This window comes from Chiloscyllium plagiosum, unplaced genomic scaffold (assembly GCF_037043375.1).
Source record: "Chiloscyllium plagiosum isolate Xiang-an unplaced genomic scaffold, Cpla_swu_hap1 HiC_scaffold_6, whole genome shotgun sequence".
In the NCBI taxonomy this organism is placed as follows: domain Eukaryota; kingdom Metazoa; phylum Chordata; class Chondrichthyes; order Orectolobiformes; family Hemiscylliidae; genus Chiloscyllium; species Chiloscyllium plagiosum.
The window spans coordinates 5,163,910-5,183,762 of record NW_028270144.1 but is presented as its reverse complement, the minus strand read 5'-3'; the positions used below and the strand labels follow the sequence as shown (position 1 = coordinate 5,183,762).

The 19,853-nt window shown below is 39.4% G+C and overlaps 1 protein-coding gene across 3 annotated transcripts in view; it reads left to right on the top strand.

Annotated features, from left to right (window-relative positions):
* Positions 1-19,853, top strand: part of LOC122550434 (protocadherin-17-like) — a 134,799-nt gene that overhangs the window by 51,369 nt on the left and 63,577 nt on the right. The window contains exon 4 of one of the 3 annotated variants that reach the window (XM_043691167.2): positions 7,199-8,536. The exons of the other annotated variants lie outside the window; for them this stretch is intronic. Coding sequence (XP_043547102.1) covers positions 7,199-7,218 — 20 coding nt within the window. The 3' untranslated portion in view covers positions 7,219-8,536. Of the gene's footprint in view, positions 1-7,198; positions 8,537-19,853 lie in introns of those variants that run through there. 3 annotated transcript variants of the gene reach the window in all.

Below are 19,853 nucleotides of genomic sequence, written 5' to 3'. Positions count from 1 at the left end.
ATGGACTGACTAAGTGCAAGGAGGATGTGTTCCCTGGCTCAAGAGTCTAGAACCAGTGTAGAGAAAAGGATAGACTATTTAGGAATGAGACGAGAAAAGATTTCTTGACTCAAAGAGTAATGAACGTATGGAATTCTCTATAACAGAAAGCTGTGGAAGCGAAGTCACGGAATATATTCAAGAAAAAGTTGTATTTTTAGATTTTAAAACATGAAAGTATATAGGTAGAAGGCTTGAATGTGGTCATTGAGTTAAAGGATCACCCATAATCGTACTGAATAGCAGAGCAGCCTGAAACAGCTGAATGAACTATTCCTGCTCCTAGTTTCTGTGTGTGTTGAAGCAGTTATAATCATAAGACCATAAGACATAGGAGTGGAAGTAAGGCCATTCGGCCCATCGAGTCCACTCCGCCATTCAATCATGGCTGATGCGCATTTCAGCTCCACTTACCAGCGTTCTCCCCGTAGCCCTTAATTCCTCTAGACAACAAGAATCTATCAATCCCGGCTTCCACTGCACTCCGTGGCAATGAATTCCACAGGCCCACCACTCTCTGGCTGAAGAAATGTCTCCGCATTTCTGTTCTGAAATGACCCCCTCTAATTCTAAGGCTGTGTCCACGGGTCCTAGTCTCCTCGTTTAACTGAAACAATTTCCTAGCATCCACCTTTTCCAAGCCATGTATTATTTTGTACGTCTCTATTAAGTCTCCCCTTAATCTTCTAAACTCCAACGAATACAATCCCAGTATCCTCAGCCGTTCCTCATATGTTAGACCTGTCATTCCAGGGATCATCCGTGTGAATCTCCGCTGGACACGTTCCAGTGCCAGTATGTCCTTCCTGAGGTGTGGGGACCAAAACTGGACACAGTACTCCAAATGGGGCCTAACCAGAGCTTTATAAAGTCTTAGTAGTACATCTCTGCTTTTATATTCCAACCCTCTTGAGATAAGAGACAACATTGCATTCGCTTTCTTAATCACGGACTCAACCTGCATGTTTACCTTTAGAGAATCCTCGACTAGCACTCCCAGATCCCTTTGTGCTTTGGCTTTATTAATTTTCTCACCATTTAGAAAGTAGTCTATGCTTTTATTCTTTTTGCCAAAGTGCAAGACCTCGCACTTGCTCACGTTAAATTCCATCAGCCATTTCCTGGACCACTCTCCCAACCTGTCGAGATCCTTCTGTAGCCTCCCCACTTCCTCAGTACTACCTGCCTCTCCACCTAACTTCGTATCATCAGCAAACTTCACTAGAATGCCCCCGGTTCCCTCATCCAAATCATTAATATATAATGCGAACAGCTGTGGCCCCAGCACCGAACCCTGCGGGACACCGCTCGTCACCGGCTGCCATTCTGAAAAAGAACCTTTTATCCCAACTCTCTGCCTTCTGTTAGACAGCCAATCCTCAATCCATCCCAGCAGCTCACCTCGAACACCATGGGCCCTCACCTTGCTCAGCAGCCTCCCGTGTGGCACCTTATCAAAGGCCTTTTGAAAGTCTAGATAGACCACATCCACTGGGTTTCCCTGGTCTAACCTACTTGTTACCTCTTCAAAAAATTCCAACAGGTTTGTCAGGCATGACCTCCCTTTACTAAATCCATGTTGACTTGTTCTAATCAGACTCTGCTCTTCCAAGAATTTAGAAACCTCATCCTTAATGATGGATTCTAGAATTTTACCAACAACCGAGGTTAAGCTGATTGGCCTATAATTTTCCATCTTTTGCCTTGATCCTTTCTTGAACAAGGGGGTTACAACAGCCATCTTCCAATCATCCGGGACCTTTCCTGACTCCAGTGACTCTTGAAAGATCTCAACCAATGCCTCTGCTATTTCCTCAGCCACCTCTCTCAGAACTCTAGGGTGTATCCCATCGGGGCCAGGAGATTTATCAATTTTAAGACTTTTTAACTTTTCTAGCACTATCTCTTTCGTAATGGCAACCATACTCAACTCAGCCCCGTGACACCCTATAATGTTTGGGATATTACTTATGTCTTCCACTGTGAAGACTGACGCAAAGTACTTGTTAAGTTCTCCTGCTATTTCCTTATCTCCCAAATCATTTTTGTACAATCATTTTTGTACCTGTAAACTTGAAATATTTTGGATGATATGATGAATCACTTTATGGAAGATACTTAACACGAGTCCACAGATTCACAAGAAAAGTCTGTTGAACTTCAGTACTGTAGATCAATTCTCTATGGCAGAGCTAGGAAAAATATTTATAACGTTTATAGTCAAAATTAAAGGCACAGGGTTTAGGGATAGATCTTGCTGAACTAAAGCAAACTACTCTGTATGTTGAAAATTTCAAATGAAAACTGAAAATGCTGGAAACGTACAGGCAGGTGATGTCGCATCTATGGAAGGAAACAAAGATAATGTCATTTTGATGATTTTTCATCAACATTGGGAAAAATCTGAGATGTAACCTGTCTTAAGCGGGTGAAGGAAGAAAATAAAAGGGAAAGGTGTGTGATAAGTAAGAGGCAAGAAAGATCAAATAATAACAGAGATGTTGTGGCAAGACGGAGAAGATTTTAATGGGACAAGTTGCAAAAAAACACAAATTTGGCTTAAAGAAGGCATAATTGAGGCAGCATCAATAGTCCAAAAACAAACAAAACTCGAGAGAGATTATGATTTGAAACTGTTGAACTCAATGGTTAATTCAGCAAGTTCTAAATTGCCTAATTGAATGGTGTGGTGTTGTTCTTCAACTATTGTTGAAACTGCTGGCAGAGACGACAGAGTGGGACTGATGGAAATTAAAAATGGCAAGTGATGGGGAGCCTGGGATTATGCCTGTGGACTACCTAACCTATGCTTCATTTCCTAAAAGTAGAGTGAATTAAATGCAACACACTGGTAGAATTACCAATTAATCATTCTTTATGTAGGTTGGATGGTGGGGAAGGATGAGAGTAAAGGACAGGTCTTAGATTGCGCTAACCTAGGGAAGGCCCCATAGGAAGAGAGTGTAGGGGGTAACCGTGGAATAAACCAGTGTCACAGAGTAAATGATACCTCGGAGTGCTGAAAGGGAAGGAGAGACTAACTTGTGTTTGTTGTTGGCATCATGCGAGAGGCAACAAAAAGGTGATCCACTGAATATGGAAACTAGTGGAGTGGAAGTTGAAGGCAGGGGGAATATACCATGCTCTGAGGGGAAGAAGAAAAGTGGGAAATGGGACTAAACGTCGATTCTCCTGTTCCTTGGATGCTGCCTGACCTGCTGCGCTTTTCCAGCAACACATTTTCAGCTAACATGGATCAGTGCCTTATAAACCACAAAGGTGGCAAGCATCCGCTGAGGACAAGGGAAAGCACGTTGGAAGCATTATCAGAACAGATTCAGAAATTGGGAGAATGGAAGAGGGGTGGATGGAAATTTAGTTAGAGTGCATATAGTGGATATTAGTCACTAACCTATCATTAGAAACAGAGAAGTCAAGGAAGCAAAGGAAAAGTCAGGGTACTTCAAATATAAGTGATAGAAGGCGGAAAATTAGAAGGAAAGTTGTTTTTTTTTAGTCTGGAGCCAGGAGCAGGAAACGGTCATCAGTGTTTCCGAAACAGGTGAAAAAAGTAACCTGAGTCGTACTGAAGCAGGGATGGTCAACATATCCCACAAAAGAGAAACTTTACTCATCTCAATGACAATATTAGCTATGTCATCTAAAATAGGGCAAAGTGGGAGAAAGTGAGGACTGCAGATGCTGGAGATCAGAGCTTAAAAATGTGTTGCTGGAAAAGCGCAACAGGTCAGGCAGCATCAAAGGAACAGGAGAATCGACGTTTCGGGCATAAGCCCTTCTTCAGGAATCAAATCTTCAGGATTCCTGAAGAAGGGCTTATGCCCGAAACATCGATTCTCCTGTTCCTTTGATGCTGCCTGACCTGCTGCGCTTTTCCATCTAAAATAGGGCGTCAATTAAGTTATTTAGTGTTAAAATGTACAACAGACCTTGTGGTTTGCTTGGATGATTTGCTTAAAGGGAGATGCGTCTGTCTGTCTAGCACGTGAATACACAACCATCCCAGTACATGGGAACCATCTACAGTAAAAGTATATAATCTTCTACACAAATTGCTTGAAGCAAACACTAAAGTCTTATCAATAGGAGTCTTAGAAGTAAATTATGCTTATGCCTGTCAGATTAGCTGTTTGTTACCTGTCGGATTCTGGGTGAATATTCATGAAGAGCTGCAGAATCCTTTTGTTGTGAAGTATAGCAGAATCAAAGTAATATCTTAGAAGAAAATAATAGCTTTCCTTATTTCAATTGAATTGTTTTGTAATTTTCCATTGGTCACAGTGCATTCCTCTCAAATGTATATTTGTTAGAAGTGAATCCTGTTTCATTATGGAATTGTAACTTAAGTGGAACTGATAGTTATATTAATTAGCTAGTTTATTATTTATAACAGAGCTAATTAATGTTGGGAAGCAAGCTGAACTGTGCTTTACAGAGCATTGGAGCTGTGGATTTTTTGATTGTTATTATTTCATATGCCAGAAACCAAGCTAACAGCCTTGTTAATATTGCTCATGGATTTTACGTACTACCTCTGGAGTCCAAGGGAGGGGTTTTACTGAAAATTGAGGCAAATGCCAGATTTAGTATTTGAGCATTTCCCAGCGGAGCTGTACAAGTATTGAGTTTCGTAATATGATTGAAATTTAAATTATGAATGCTGTATCTAAGGCAATGCAGCTAAACATTTTAATATTTATTGTAATTATATCCAAAATTATGTTTTGAAATAAGTTAGTATGTTAATTGGCTTTTGAAACTCTAACCAGTAGATATAATATACAATAAAAGCCACTGCAGATTAAACATCATCAATTAGGTTCATCTGCATTAATTTTAATGGCACACCCAAACTGTCATCTTATACCTCCATTGAAACCTGATTAGCGATCTGCCCAGACTGTTGTTATTCAACATTGCACTGTGATAATGTTGTATCCACCAGTACTGTATCCTTTGTGTTATATAATGACGCATGAATATTAACCCTGTCTCAAAGTGACAAGCCTTGCAGCTATGGCAGTGTTTCAGCAAGAAGTTCTTAGCATTCTGCTCAATCTTTATGCCTTAACTAACATAAATAAAACAGATTATCTGGTCATTATCGTATTGCCATTAGTATGACCTTGCTGTGTGCAAATTGACAGCTATTTTCTAACTGTAATTAAATGTCAAAAGTATGTCATTTTCTGTGAAGCATTTGAAAGTGTGAGTTTTTAAATAGCACCATATAAATGAAAGTTCGGTCGTTGTATTTATCCAGCTGATATTTATGATTTGCATCCATCACCTAAAAATTAAAATGTTCTGGTTGTTTTGGGAAGATTACAGGATTTATCAATGCATTCAAATGTTATTGGGAGTCTGCTTTTTATTGTACATTATTTAACTGAAGAACATATTATATATTACCAACTTCATAGATATTAGTAAGAAAAGGAAATTGCATCTCTTGGGATATAGTGTTCTTTCAACACTTTTACACTTTCAGCTCTTTCTTTAGGTAAATACCCTGACTCATCCTTGATAATTGCTGAAATGACAATGCGGTTTTCTCAGCTCATTCATCCTGCAAAATTAGTTCATATTCAAAATTGTTTTAATTTTTTCTTTTAAAAGCTTTGGGCGGCACGGTGGCACAGTGGTTAGCACTGCTGCCTCACAGCGCCGGAGACCCGGGTTCAATTCCCGCCTCAGGCGACTGACTGTGTGGAGTTTGCACGTTCTCCCCGTGTCTGCGTGAGTTTCCTCCGGGTGCTCCGGTTTCCTCCCACAGTCCAAAGATGTGCAGGTCAGGTGAATTGGCCATGCTAAATTGCCCGTAGTGTTAAGTAAGGGGTAAATGTAGGGGTATGGGTGGGTTGCGCTTCAGCGGGTCGGTGTGGACTTGTTGGGCCGAAGGGCCTGTTTCCACACTGTAATGTAATCTAATCTAATCTAACATTTCTGTTTCTTTGCTGAATGGAATAAAGCAATGGTATTTTAAATTAGAAAACCCAGCTTATTCTTGTGACACACATAAGCAGATTAGAATTTGTAGTTGGAAGTTTGTTGCATTATTGGGCTCAGCCTTGGGAGTTTCAGGGAGTAGTGTAAATTTTTGTGAGGAAATTTCAAAAGAGAGTTGCTGAGAGCTTATCCCCATCAGCAGTTTACTGTTAGGTCTCTGTCTGGTTGGCACCCCCTCCATGAGGAAAGCGAGTGAGAAACAAAAACGGAAATTTCTGGCAAAACTCAGCAAGTCTGGGGAGAGAAAGCAGAGTTAATGTTTCAGGTCCAATGACCCTTCTTCAGAACCCATTCAAATGAGTCAGACAGTGTGTGAATAATGTTCCACTTTGAATAATGTTTGAGAGGAATTACAGTCGATGCTGTGAGTCAAAAAAAAACAGCACCAACAACAGTACAGTACTCCCTCAATGTTGCACTGATGTGAGTTTAGAAGGTATGTTCATGTCACTGGAATGAGGCTTGATACCTAAACTTCTGATTCAGTCATAAGAATGCTACCACTGAATGATCCCTAAACCCACAAAAAGGAGATTAAGTGCCAAAGGGGCTTTTATTTAACATCATCCATTTTAACCACAAAGAAAAATCAATGCTTAGCCCATATTGTGAAACAAAGCCCAGGATGACCACCATTAAAATCAAAGGATTGGTCACAGGAACATGCCTGTCAGCCGTACCAACTGCTGCCAAAAATAATTGTACCACCTTGTCAATTGAATCCATATGTACTATGCAGAATGGAGTGAAGGTTCAGACAGAATAGGTGAAATGTTCCTTGGTCTGCAGCCAGGTGCGCTAGATTGACCAAGTGAGCGAAATATCAGAGTAGACAGATTGGACTGCACACACTGTAAAGGAATCCACTCAATCTTCCATCTATCAGAACTAATAGAGAAATATAATGGCTGAATTCCTTCACAATCACTCCAAAATTCCTGATTTTCCAATACTGGCTGCACCTAGACAATTAATCATAGTACCACAAACATTCCCCCATGATATCCAATAGTTGAAATATTTTTCATTAACTGTTTGAGTTTTGATGTTCCTCATCTAATGTGTGAACCCTTCAAAGTGGTCTTGTAATGTTCAACAACTTGGATTAATGTGTAACATTATCTTGCAGGTACTTCAGTTGAGCAGTAATATGCTTCTACTGATTTTAATGCATGGCAATTGCTGGATGATAATGGAGTTCTTGACTAATTATGTCATTGAGAAAATGTGACAGTCCATTATAAAGGATGGAACAGTGAAGCATCTAGAAATTCACAATATAATCAAACAGAGTCAACATGGCTTCATGAAGGGGAAATCATGCCTGGCAACTTCGAGGAGGTAAAAAGTAGGATAGATAAAGTGGAAATAGATATTACATTAGGATTTCCAAAAGGTTTTTGATAAGGTACCACACATAGCACTATTTTATAAGAGCTTTTGGTGTTTAGTGAAGTATATTAGACTGGATAAAGAATTGGCAAACTAATAGAAGGCAGGGAATTGGGATAAGCGGGCATTTTCAGAATGGCAACCTGTAACTGATGGAGTGTCACAGGGATCAGTGCTCAGGTTACAGTTACTGACTATATATTAATGAATAAGGGAGGTGAATGTACTACAACCAAATTTGCTGTTGACACAAAAATAAGTGGGAAGGCGAGTAGTCAGAATGACTGAAAGAGTCTGCAGAAGGAGTAAAGGGACAAAATCGCAACAGATGTTATGTAATCTTAGAAAATGTGAAGTTATACATTTTAGCAGGAAGAATAGAAGAGCTGAATATTGCTTAAGTGGAGGAAAATCTGCAGAAAGCTGCAGCACAAAGGAATTCAGAGATCCTCATGCACAAAACATAAAAAACACTAGCATCCAAGTTCAGCAGGTGACAGGGAAGGCAAACGGAATGTTAATTTCGAAAGGAAGAGTATAAAAATATGGAGGTCGTGCTAAAACTATACAAGGCACTAATCAAACCTCATCTGAAATACGATGAACCATTTTGATCGCCTTATCTAAGGAAAGATAATATTGGCATAGGAGGCAGTCCAGAGAAGATTTATTAAGTTGATTGCAGATACAGAGGGATAATTTTATGAGGAGAGGTTGAGTAAGTTTGGCTTGAACACATTGGCTTTTGGAAGAATTAGGCTGTTACCTTGTAACATACAAGATTCTTTGAGGGCTTAATAGTGTAGATGTGTAGAGATGTGGAAGAGTCTAAGATCAGAAGGAATAATCTCAGATTAACAGCTCAACCATTTGAAACAGAAATGAAGAGGAATTTCTTCTCTCAAAGTTAGTAAATCTGTGGATTTTTTTACAGTAAATGGCTGTTGAGGCTGTATTGTTATCTGTATTTAAGATTGAGGTAGACAGATTCTAATCAATATGGCAGGCAAATAGTTTTAAGGATTATCAAATCAGCCATGATTTGGAGATGCTGGCGTTGGACTGGGGTGTACAAAGTTAAAAATCACACATCATCAGGTTATAGTCCAACAGGTTTAATTAGAAACACTAGCTTTCAGAGCGCTGCTCCTTCAACCACCTGATGCAGGAACAGTGCTCTGAAAGCTAGTACTTCCAATTAAACCTGTTGGACTATAACCTGGTGTTGTGTGATTTTTAATTCAAATCAGCCATGACCTAATTGAATGATAGAGCAGACTCGATGGACTAAATGGCCTACTTCAACTCCTCCATATTATGGTCTGTAGCAATCAGTCTTTCAAATGGTGTACAACAGACCAGACAGGATTCAAGGAACACCTTAGTGGATGAAGAGCCTTGGGAATCATAAGTCAAAAGTCACCTTTTCTTCTTTAATATACTAATACATCATGTTTGAAATTATACAGGCCATATCCTGAAATGTTACTGTCTGAATTCAGTCCATAAAATATGCATCCATCTGAATCAAATCATTTTCAAAGAGGCTCCATAGATTGGTCATTTGTCATTGAAATATTGTTTTTGCAGATTACTTTTAAATTTAACATGTTCAAGCATGAGATGTGTCTAACCGCTACTGCAACGGAAATGATGATAAACTTGTCATTCTGTACATAATCTGTTCCCTTTAGAATTCTAGAGGCAGCAATAATATTAACTCTCACTCTTTCTCATGTGAACATGCTCCATGTACATAATAACTCCTCACAATTCAATCCCTCATCACCATAATGATTTGGCTGTCCTTTTGTTAAATTGTAGTGAAAATGCTGTTGTTATCCTGTTTAGTTCAATCACTTTATCAATGAATAAACAGACTAATTCCTTCTACACATTGGATTTGTAAGTTTATTACCAAGTTTCCAAATCATTGATATTATCATTGAAAGTGATCATGCTTTCAGTATGTTTCCCCATCAAAGATTCCCTCCATGCTGTCCTGACAGGAGTTGATGCCTAGATTCCTGCCCATTGGTCATTAGTTACAGTCCAATATCTGGCACATTCTTCCTGAGTCAAACAACAAAATCAGGGAGCGACATGGCATATTCCTGGCCTGATTTGTCTTACAGCAAGGATTGTGGAGAGTGATCAGCACTGCAAGCATTGGTTAATGTTGACTCAGCTTGAATCTTCTTTGTCTGAATGATTTACCTACCTCTTTAGATCATCAGAACATTGTTTATTGAATTGTACTTTACCTGACTGTCATATCCTTGAATAAGCTATACCGTCAATAACCTAATTGTACTGGAGAAATGAAAGCATGTAGTTCAGAAAGATTTTTGCCCCATGGAAAGCAACATCATTTTGAATGATTTTTTCTCTGGTTTCCTGAATGAAGCTACTGATTTTCAAGACTAGAAATAGTGTTTCTGTAAATGAAAACACCAGCTTTACGACTGTAGATGCAACCTGGTGTTCTATGCAAATTTTAGATTCTCCAAAACATTATCTGTACTCAAGCACACTAAATAACTCAGATTGTTTATACAAGCAGCTTACGCTGAGACATTTCTGAAAATACATTTTTGAAAAATCAAATTATCAGCAAACATCTGAAACCCAGAACAGGCTTTTAAGTATCAAACATCAAAGGAGATATCCCAGCCTATTTCTGTCTGCAGTGAACTTTCTATCATATTTAAATTAATGATTGAAATGCTGATAGCTGGCTGAATTTCTAGCATCTGCTAACAAAATTATATTTTGATATCTACTATTCCCAAGATGTGGAAATAAAGAAGTGTTGATAGCAACTGTGAAGACAGGTTTTGAAGTATGGGCCGGTAAGGATTTGGGTATTTCTGTGGTTGCACAGATATTAACAATAATTGGTTATTACCTAGCCATAATAATTCTTCTGCACACTGTAGATAAAAGTAGATTATTCTCCAGATAAGATTTTATAGATTAAAACTATCACATTGGTTTGTGAGTCTCGTCAACATGCAGCAAAATAGTTTTAACTGGCTCCAGTTTTTTTGTTTGGCATATTTCTGGCAGCAAAATGACTGCCAGATGCACAGTTTCAGCACTCCCGTTTCTTATGTGAATTCTGGCCCAGTAAGGATTAGGTTCAGATTATTTAGAGTAGTATGCTTGCAGCTAATATAAGAACAGTCTGAGCTATATTGAAACTCAGGTGCCTGAGGTGAAATGGCAGTATCTGCCATCCTGGTCCTGTGATCATCCCTGAGTACAGAACTGATGTTACAATAGAACTTGAGGCAGTTGTTCCACTATTCTGCTCCTCCTCCACGCCTTCGCCCTCCCTTAAAATGATCGCTTCCTTACTGAGGAATGGTTCCATTGACACTGGGAGTTTCCCATTCTTCACCCAAATGTTATTCTGTATGCGGTGTCATTCTCCAACCAAGGGAGGCTGTTGCAAGCCTACCCAGTGATATTCGCACTTGCACTTCCTGTCAGAGTTGCTGGGTCAGAATCTAGAATGCTGAAGCCAATTACACTCTGCTCAGACTGAATCCAATGAATAATGACATATAACATTATCAAAGTTATAATGAGAGGGTTTTGAAATTGACTAGGTCTATCATGAAGAATTATGCAGTTGGCTGTCTGGTTGACTTTACCATTATTCACTAGTTCTGACTGAAACTAGATTCTCACATTGTTCTCATTCCATTAATTATTTCTCTAAGATGTAAATTTCTTTCGAAGTAGGCCATCTTAACGTTTTGTATGCAGTGACATATTCTATTGTTTTGTTTCTCAACTCATTGTCATTTTTGCTGATACAAAACATTTAGACACACAGGTATAAATTATAATGTTCGTGTCAACCTACTCGGCTGCAAGTGTTTAAACTCTCTGAATGGAAATTGTGATCAAAAATTTACACAAAATTTATTACTCAAAGAGAAGCAGCTATTTTACTTGGTTTTATTGTTGTGTTAATGCCTTTGTATGTTCTCTGAGGGAAAAATATGCTGGGAGAAACAATATTGTTGTCACTTTATGCTTATTATCACTTTACTGGTTGTAATTGAGAGTGACAGTAACAAGAATTTACTGTATAAAATAACATTTTTCACACATTTATTGCTGACTTTTCTAAGTTATAATTTGTGCTGCAGCAGAGGCGGAAACATTTGGCAGAATCCAAGAGGGGTAAGAGCAATGTGAGCAACTGTGGGATTTGTGGCAGAATCGAACAAGGTGTCCAGTGAGGCCTGTCTTGGGGGCATCTTGCTCCATCTCTTTACACACACAGTGTGGTGAGATTTTCACTAGGCAGCTGCAAGTTGCCACTTGACAGTCACTAAAGTTTGCTAGATGCCTTGTTGGCTGCCCAACTTGCCTCATTAATGTTCATCTTTCCATGCTCTCAAACTTGCTGAACATCGAGAAAACTTGACGTGGAAACAAGAGAGGCTACCTGGCAGATTCAGCTCACTGCTTGATCTGAGCCACCTCTATGTAGTGTATGACCAAACCTCAGCTCAGGGAATGCTCCACGGGCACCAACTACATTGCATGCCTTGTCCACTAACTTTGCATCTGGTATCTGCCAAACTGTCACAAACATCTGGGGCAGTACGGTGGTTCAGTGGTTAGCACTGCTGCCTCACAGCACCAGGGACCCAGGTTCAATTCCTTCCTCAGGTGACTGTCTGTGTGGAGATTGCACATTGTCCCTGTGTCTGTGTGGGTTTCCTCCGGGTGCTCTGGTTTCCTCCCACAATCCAAAGATGTGCAGGTCAGGTGAATTGACCATGCTAAATTGCCCGTAGTGATAAATGCATTAGTCAGAAGTAAATATAGGGAGTTGGGGAATAGGTCTGGATGGGTTACTCTTTGGAGGGTCGGTGTGGACTTGTTGGGCCAAGGGCTTGTTTCCATACTGTAGGGAATCTAATCTAATCTCGGTGCCTCTCTGAGGCCACTCGTGAAGTAAAGATTAGCATTTGCAGCTCTCTAGTAACTGATATTGAATGATAGCTGCAATGATACTGAATGCACTGACAGGCACCTAGCTGAAGAATTGGTCCGAACTGCTTACTTGTTGTCTTAGTTCTTGCACAGTTAGCAGTGACCTGCACGCTTGTATCACTGACAATTAGCATGCTGGCAATTCAACCTGCGCAAAAAGCACATTTGAGGTACTCCTATGCAAAGACATGTTGCTTGTAATGCTTCTCATTAAGGATCTGTCCAGTGGGAGGCACATTTTGGTACATGACACACTGAGATATAAGTCAGCATGTGGTATCTTTGGATGAGGTAAGATACCATTTGTGAAGTTAAAGCATCTCTTCAGAATTTCTTCGGTGTGAAATGTGTATAAACACTTTGGGCCTGGCAAAGTTATCTAATACAAAAGTGTGGCGTTTTTAGAAAAATTACAATGTATTTTAGAGTGCTCGTTCACCTGGAACTATTCTAGGGTTTCTGCTGCATGACTGCTTTCCCAAACTGTCATTTTCACACTGTTGTACATATTGAGTCGGTAATTGGTAGACAACTCCAGCCTCTTATTGAATGGAAGTGTTTGTTAACATAAGTGATAGGACATCAGCAAAGTAAAGTGCAAAGGGTAGTGGTAGGAGGACTTGAGTTGCAATAGGGGTTATGAAGGTCAATAAGGATAATTGGAGGCACAGTGTAGCACAGCGGCATGAGGGACTATGAGAAATGGCTAGCTGAATGGGTATAGGCTGACACGTTATGGAAAAGGACAAGGATGGGCCCAGGAATAAAAGGGAAAGGTTAATTTTACTCAGATGGATCTGATTTGGCCCAAGTCGACTAGAAGAAGCTACTTACAACTAACACTGTCAGAGAAGTGGGAGGCATTCAAGGAGAAAATACCAAGAATACGGGGCTAAAGTGTTTCCATAAGGGCAAATAGCTGGACTAACCTCTGCATCCGGTCTGCCCATTGCTATTAAACTTGTACTTGTTTTTCAGCAAGATCACCTGTGATTCCAAATTCGAGTGACTTCCCTCTGAGTCAATCCAGTCTCTCTCTTCCTACAACAATCAGAGAATCCCAGGAATGTGTGGCATGAGTGAACTTCCATTGCACTCCCTCTATGACAATTAAATTCCTTCCTGGGTAAAGAGATCAAAAGTACACAATACTCCTGGTGTGATCTCTCCAAAGCCCTGTACAGCTGCAGTAAAACATCATTGCTGCTATGCTCAAACTCCTCTTGCAATAAAAGCCAACATACCTTTTGCCTTCCTAACTGCTTGCTGTTCCTGCATGATCGCTTTCAATAACTGGTGTGTGCGAATACCCAGGTCTTTTTGTGCATCAACACTTCCCAATCTATCACCATTTAAGTAACACTCTGCCATTCTCTTTTTCCTGCTGAAGTAGATGACTTCATACTACACTGCCTCTGTTATGTATTTTCCCGCTTGCTCAACTTTGTCTAAATCACCTTGAAGCCTTTTTACATTCTCCTCACCACTTACAATCCCACCGAGTCTTGTATCATCAGCAAACTTGTAAATATTACATTTGATTCCTCATCCAAATCATTGATATGTATTGTGAATAGCTGCAGTCCAAGAACCAATCCCTGCAATAACCACTGGTCACAACCTTCAATTGCGAGAAAGACAAATTTATTTCTCCTCTCTGCTTCCTCAGTTCTCAGTTCAATCATTATTAGTACATGTTACATCCTCCATCCTCAATGAATGCCATTCGATTCCCTTGGAGAACAGTATGTGAACTCTGCCTGATTATCTTGAACTTTTCTATGTACCTTGCTGGAGCTTTAATAATATTGTCTAACATTTTCCATTTGATAGATGTTAAGTTAGCTGGCCTGTAGTTTCCTGATTTCTGTTTCTCTCTGTTTTTGAATAAAGGAGTTATGTTTCTTTCTCTCAAACGAATATTTCCCTTAATGGAGGAACCTTGGGAAAATTAAAACCAATGCATCAACAATCTCACTGGCTACTTAATACAAAAATCAAGGAACAATTCATTTTGTGTTGTTTCCCCCCCACACTCTGGGTCGAAGCAAAATGCTCAGAAACATAGTGTAGTTTTACCTCCTTCATGTTTATTCCGGGCCCTGCAGGGAGAGAGAACGACCGCCCATGTACACAGAGACATGAGTTCACAGTCTTCTCTGGAACAGCAGTTTCTCAGTGAACTATCTAGTCATTTTACAGGGAGGAGCATCCAGATAAGGCAACATACATTAATTGGTTGACTGTTACAATCAGCGAGTGTCAATAGTAAAGATTAAACCATTTGCTGTCATACAATGAATAACTAGCTTCACATAATGAATATTTTTCACCTTGTTAAACTGACCTCTCATACTGAATGCTACCTCATCTTGTTAAATGGTTCTACATGACGACTGCTTTTCCACCTTGTTAACCCATTACCCTTGCCTGCAAAACCGCATTGTTAACTGTAAGTTCTTATCTGATCTGAGTCATGCTCAGCTGAACGTTTTGTTTGACAAAACTCAATAACACTTCTCTGCTGATTGTGATTTTCTCAAGTTTCTCCCTACTTCCTGTTTCCTGAATTATCACTGCTTCAGAGGTACTACTTATATCCTCTACAGCGAAAATGGGTGCAATATACCTGTACAATTAATCTGTCATCCCTTTACTTTCCATTATCAATTCTCCAGCCTCACTTTCTGTAGACTCAAAGCTTACCTTGTTAATCCTTTTATTTTAAAAATATATTTAGAAACTCACACTGTTTTAATATTTCTGACTAGCTTTCTATGGTATTGCTGTTTTTCTCTCTTTTATTAATTTGTCAATAATTTTTTTTTATTTCTGTCCAATCTGCTGACCTATCACTTGTCTTCACACCCTCATATGCTTTTTCTTTGTATGGTATTATTTTTAACTTTTCCAGTTAACCAAGGATGGTGGATCTGTCTGTTGAAAATTTTCTTACTTTTCAGAATGTATTTGTTTTGTCTATTTTGAAATCTCCCATTCAGTATCTGGCATGACATCTCTATTGATCTTGCATTCATCTAATTTGCCTATTCAACCAGATCTGCTTTCATGCCCTCATAACTGGCAGTGATAAGTTTTGTTTTGCAAGTAGTACAAAGACATACAGATCAGAGGTTGTTTAGGCAGAGCAAGGCATACAAGGTTATGGTTGCACAGGAGGTGCACAAAAGCAGCATCAACATTAGATTTGAAATTAGAGAGGTCCATTCAGCAGTCTGATAACAGCAGGGCAGAAGCTGTTCTTGAACCTATTAGTACATGTGTTTAAGCTTCTGTATGTTCTGCCTGATGGAAGAGGTTGGAAGAGCGTATAATCGGGGTGGGAGGGGTCTTTGATGATGTTGACTGCCTTTCCATGTCAGCGAGAAGTCTAGATGGAGTACATGGACGGGAGTTTGGCTTGTATGATAGTTTACGCTGTGTTCGCAACTTTTTGTAATTTCTTAGGGTCCTGGGCAGGACCAATCCATGATGCACCCAGGCAGAATGTTTTCTGTGCTGTATCTGTAAAGGTTGGTGAGGGTCCTTATGGACTTGTTGAATTTTCTATGCCTCCTGTGGAAGAAAAGGTGTTGTTGTGTCTTCTTGACTATTGCATCTACATGGGAGGACCAGGACAGATTGTTGGTGATCGTCACTCCCAGAAACTTGACACTCTCCACCTCAGGTCCATTGATGGAGGAGCTTTAGTATTGAAACTGTAAATTTCAGTTTAGTGTCAACTATAAAGTCATTTATAAGCAAAATTTGATGTGTTCAAAAACAATTATGCCTCCCAGCATTCAGAGCATGGTGGTCCTAAGATTAAATCAACGGAATCTTATGACTCATTCCTCTCTCACTGGTAATTTAGAATCATAATGTTTTATCCTGGTAAACCAATTTTTCTTAAAATGACCAATTTTTACCTAACCCTCCTAGTGAGAAACTAACTGAATTGGATTATCCTTCCCCACTCTTTCCCCTCAGCTCCAGCCCCCACTCCTATTATCACCAACTACAACAACATTATTGTATACTGCATCTGCATTTATCTCCCAGTGACTTCAATTCAATGTAAAATTGGATAGGATGTAACAATCCGTGATCCTGTCTCATTAGAGCCCTTGTATGTGGGTTGAATTAACATTACCTCCCATGTTTACAATTTCTCAATTGAACATGAGTTTATCCTTTGCAGCAAATTTATTTTGTGTTGTTTAATCTGTAACTTCAAAGAACCAAAATCGACAAAACCAGTCCTGCACTTATTGATAATCAATCCTTATAACCAGACCTCCCTTTGCATTTGGCACATCCGATTCTTTCTCGACAGTATCACTATCCTTTGCATTCCATCAAAGACTAACCTTCAGTTATATGACACACATGTATACTGCTCCCCCTCATGTTATAATGCATTCCACTGAAGCATATAGGTCATTCATTGTTTGTTTCAGTGCTGAACAGATGCAGTTAATCTGCACAGCATAAATTCATCCTGACTCATACTAATCATTTTCCTTTGACAGACATGCTTAATTATGTTTCTATCATGCTCTTGAGTGTCTGTTTTGCTGTTGAGGTTCAAAGACTGCAATTCTCAGTGTTATGTTCTCCTCTTGCTTGAAAATTGTTCCTCATTAGCCACCTCCCTGTCATTGGGCATCTCCATGCTATTGAGTGAACATGTCTACCAGAACCTCCCTGAAAACTTGTTTATTCCATTTCAAGAATTTCTGAGCTGATGCCTTCAGTCCTGGATGACTTATCCACTCTGTCTCTACCGTTTTAAGTACTTTTTCCTTGCCAATGCCTATCATCTTGACACAGTTTTTCTGCAACCCTGTTTAACTTTTTCAAAAATAGATGAACTTTTTCAAAATTGCGTCCTTCCCCTAATCTTCTCTGACTAATCTGTCAGTTTTGTCTTTCGGAGGCACAATTTATTTCTGCCCATTATGGATAGAACTGTAAAACTTCTTTCTATTATTATTTTTCTGTCTTTTTAGTTCCCAGTTGAAGGAAATAGTTGTTTGGTGGAATGTAACACTTTCATGTTTTGGAAAGGTAAATGACAGTATCAGATGCTGTTATCCAGCTGGAGGTGGACAGATGTAATTTTATCAATACAAAAGGGTGAAACTCAGCATCAGAATTACTCATTTACTCACGGCTTACTCACCTAACTTCCCCAACCTTGAGAATAATTTAATTCCTGTGAAAGACTTCTTCCATAGCAACCTCCTTTTGTTTTTTTTTTAATTTAACAAGACTCATCATAGATTTAAACTTGTAATTGATAATACTCTCAATAATTGTTTAATATATTTCTGTGTCAACTTTCATTGGTCGTTCCAGTGTAGGTATTAACCCATTTTGAAGCAGTTGATCTTCGATGGGGGTGAAACCCAGACTTAGTGCAAGATTAGAGCAGTGGGAGATAATTGGTTGCAGGTCAAAATGAAATAAAGAGATGCTTGTAATGAGAAAGAGGAGGAGAAGGATGTTGGCAGGCAGATGTGCAGAGGAAATGAACGTGAGAATGTGGTAGGCAGCCCTACCAGGAGAGGTAGGAGGAGAAGAGGTTACAGGAGGAGAATGGAACAGGATGAGGAAAAGGCTGAATCTGAACAGGGCGAGAAGATTCAGCTTCTGGTAAAGCCCAAGACTTTTTTTTTCTGCTTTGTTTTCACGAGGGTAAGGGTAAAGACTAAAGTAAGTACATAACATTCCTAAGCTGGAGTTAACATTCAGTGGGATGGGGCAGAATGGGAATTTGCTTCAGTTTCTGAACACATTCCTTCCAAATATTTAGGAGGCAATTAGCTCAGAACAAGATCACTGCTCTCACGGGTCCTGAAATTCTACTCCTTATAGTGGGCAGGTTTCCTGCCCTCTTTGGACGTGAGTCTTTCTCAGTTGAGGCGAGCAAAAACAAAATGCTTTTTTGTTCACTGATATTTGGCAGGAGGAAAAGTAGCTGTATTAATACTGCAAAACATTCAATTTGCATAATATGTGTTCCAGGAAGACTCACTTGGAGGGTGAATGTTTGCATTGAAGACAGAATTTCTCTGCTTTATCACAACAGAATAGATCCTGAAATGTTTTAAATGGCATGATATAACCTCTGGTTTAGTGGTTTGGGATTGGATGCAAGTTATCAATTATATTAATATATAAATTATATTAATATAGAAGCTCAGCACTGTTCCTCAAACCAGACTTTCAACCCTCATTCAAAGCATTCCTTACTTTGGCTAAAATTTGTAACTTGTGTCCCGGAGGTCTGTTTCAACAGGATTGTCATAGTTGGTTAAAGTGACAGTCTTTTTTAGTTTTTAGAACTGTTCATTGAATATATGCTGCAGCTGTCAACCACGTGTAGAATATGGTTCCCTGTTGTTCTACTTAATCTAATTTTCAAAAACAAAGGTGAAAACTGCAGATTAACAACAGAAAGATAAAGGAAATCTCTGTCATTATTTGTAAGATACACAATTGGGAATTTGACTAAAAGATAAGGTCATCCAGTAACAGCACACATGAATGCTCATCAGCAAATGTTTTGTTCACCAGTGGGTTGTAGTTTGTGTGAAATTGAAGAAAGTTGTAATGTAATAACAAATAAATAGGTCCTGCTTACTTACATGATAGCCTGTGTCTCCCCAGAGGATGGACTGTGTTCTGTTGGTCACCTCTCTGATGGCATCATATGTGGATGCATAAACGTCATCTCTGACATGGTAGTATTGATCACATTCTCTGCAGTGGAAGGGCTGAGATGTAACACAGTTTACTGACCCCTATTTTCTCTGAATTCTGTTCTCGGCCAGATGGTCTTTCACCTTTCTTCACTTCATGCAATGTCCCATTAGTGACATCCCGCAATTACCCACTATCTTCAAATCTGGTGGAGGGTGGTACAATTACAACATTTAAAAGACATCTGGATGGGTATATGAATAGGAAGGTTTTAGAGGGATATGGGCCAAGTACTGTCAAATGGGACTAGATTAGATTAGGACATCTGGTCGGCATGGACAAGTTGGACCAAAGGATTTGTTTTCACGCTGTGCATCTCTATGATTCTCTGACTAGCCATTATATCAGAAAAAAGCAACAGGAAGCTCTTGAGAGCTACTTTGTTTCACCCCTGCAACTTCACCAGAAAGACAGCAAAAGTGGAACCTACACATGTAAATGGGATTTCCAGCAATAATACTGCAGTGAAATGGTAAATATTGACACATTTCAACAGGAATTTCCCAATTTGGAAATCATAACATTGAATTTTAGCCTGCATTGAGATTAATAGAGAACAGATGGTTAACAGATCTCGTAAAGTAGTTAAAGGTAAACTGCCATAT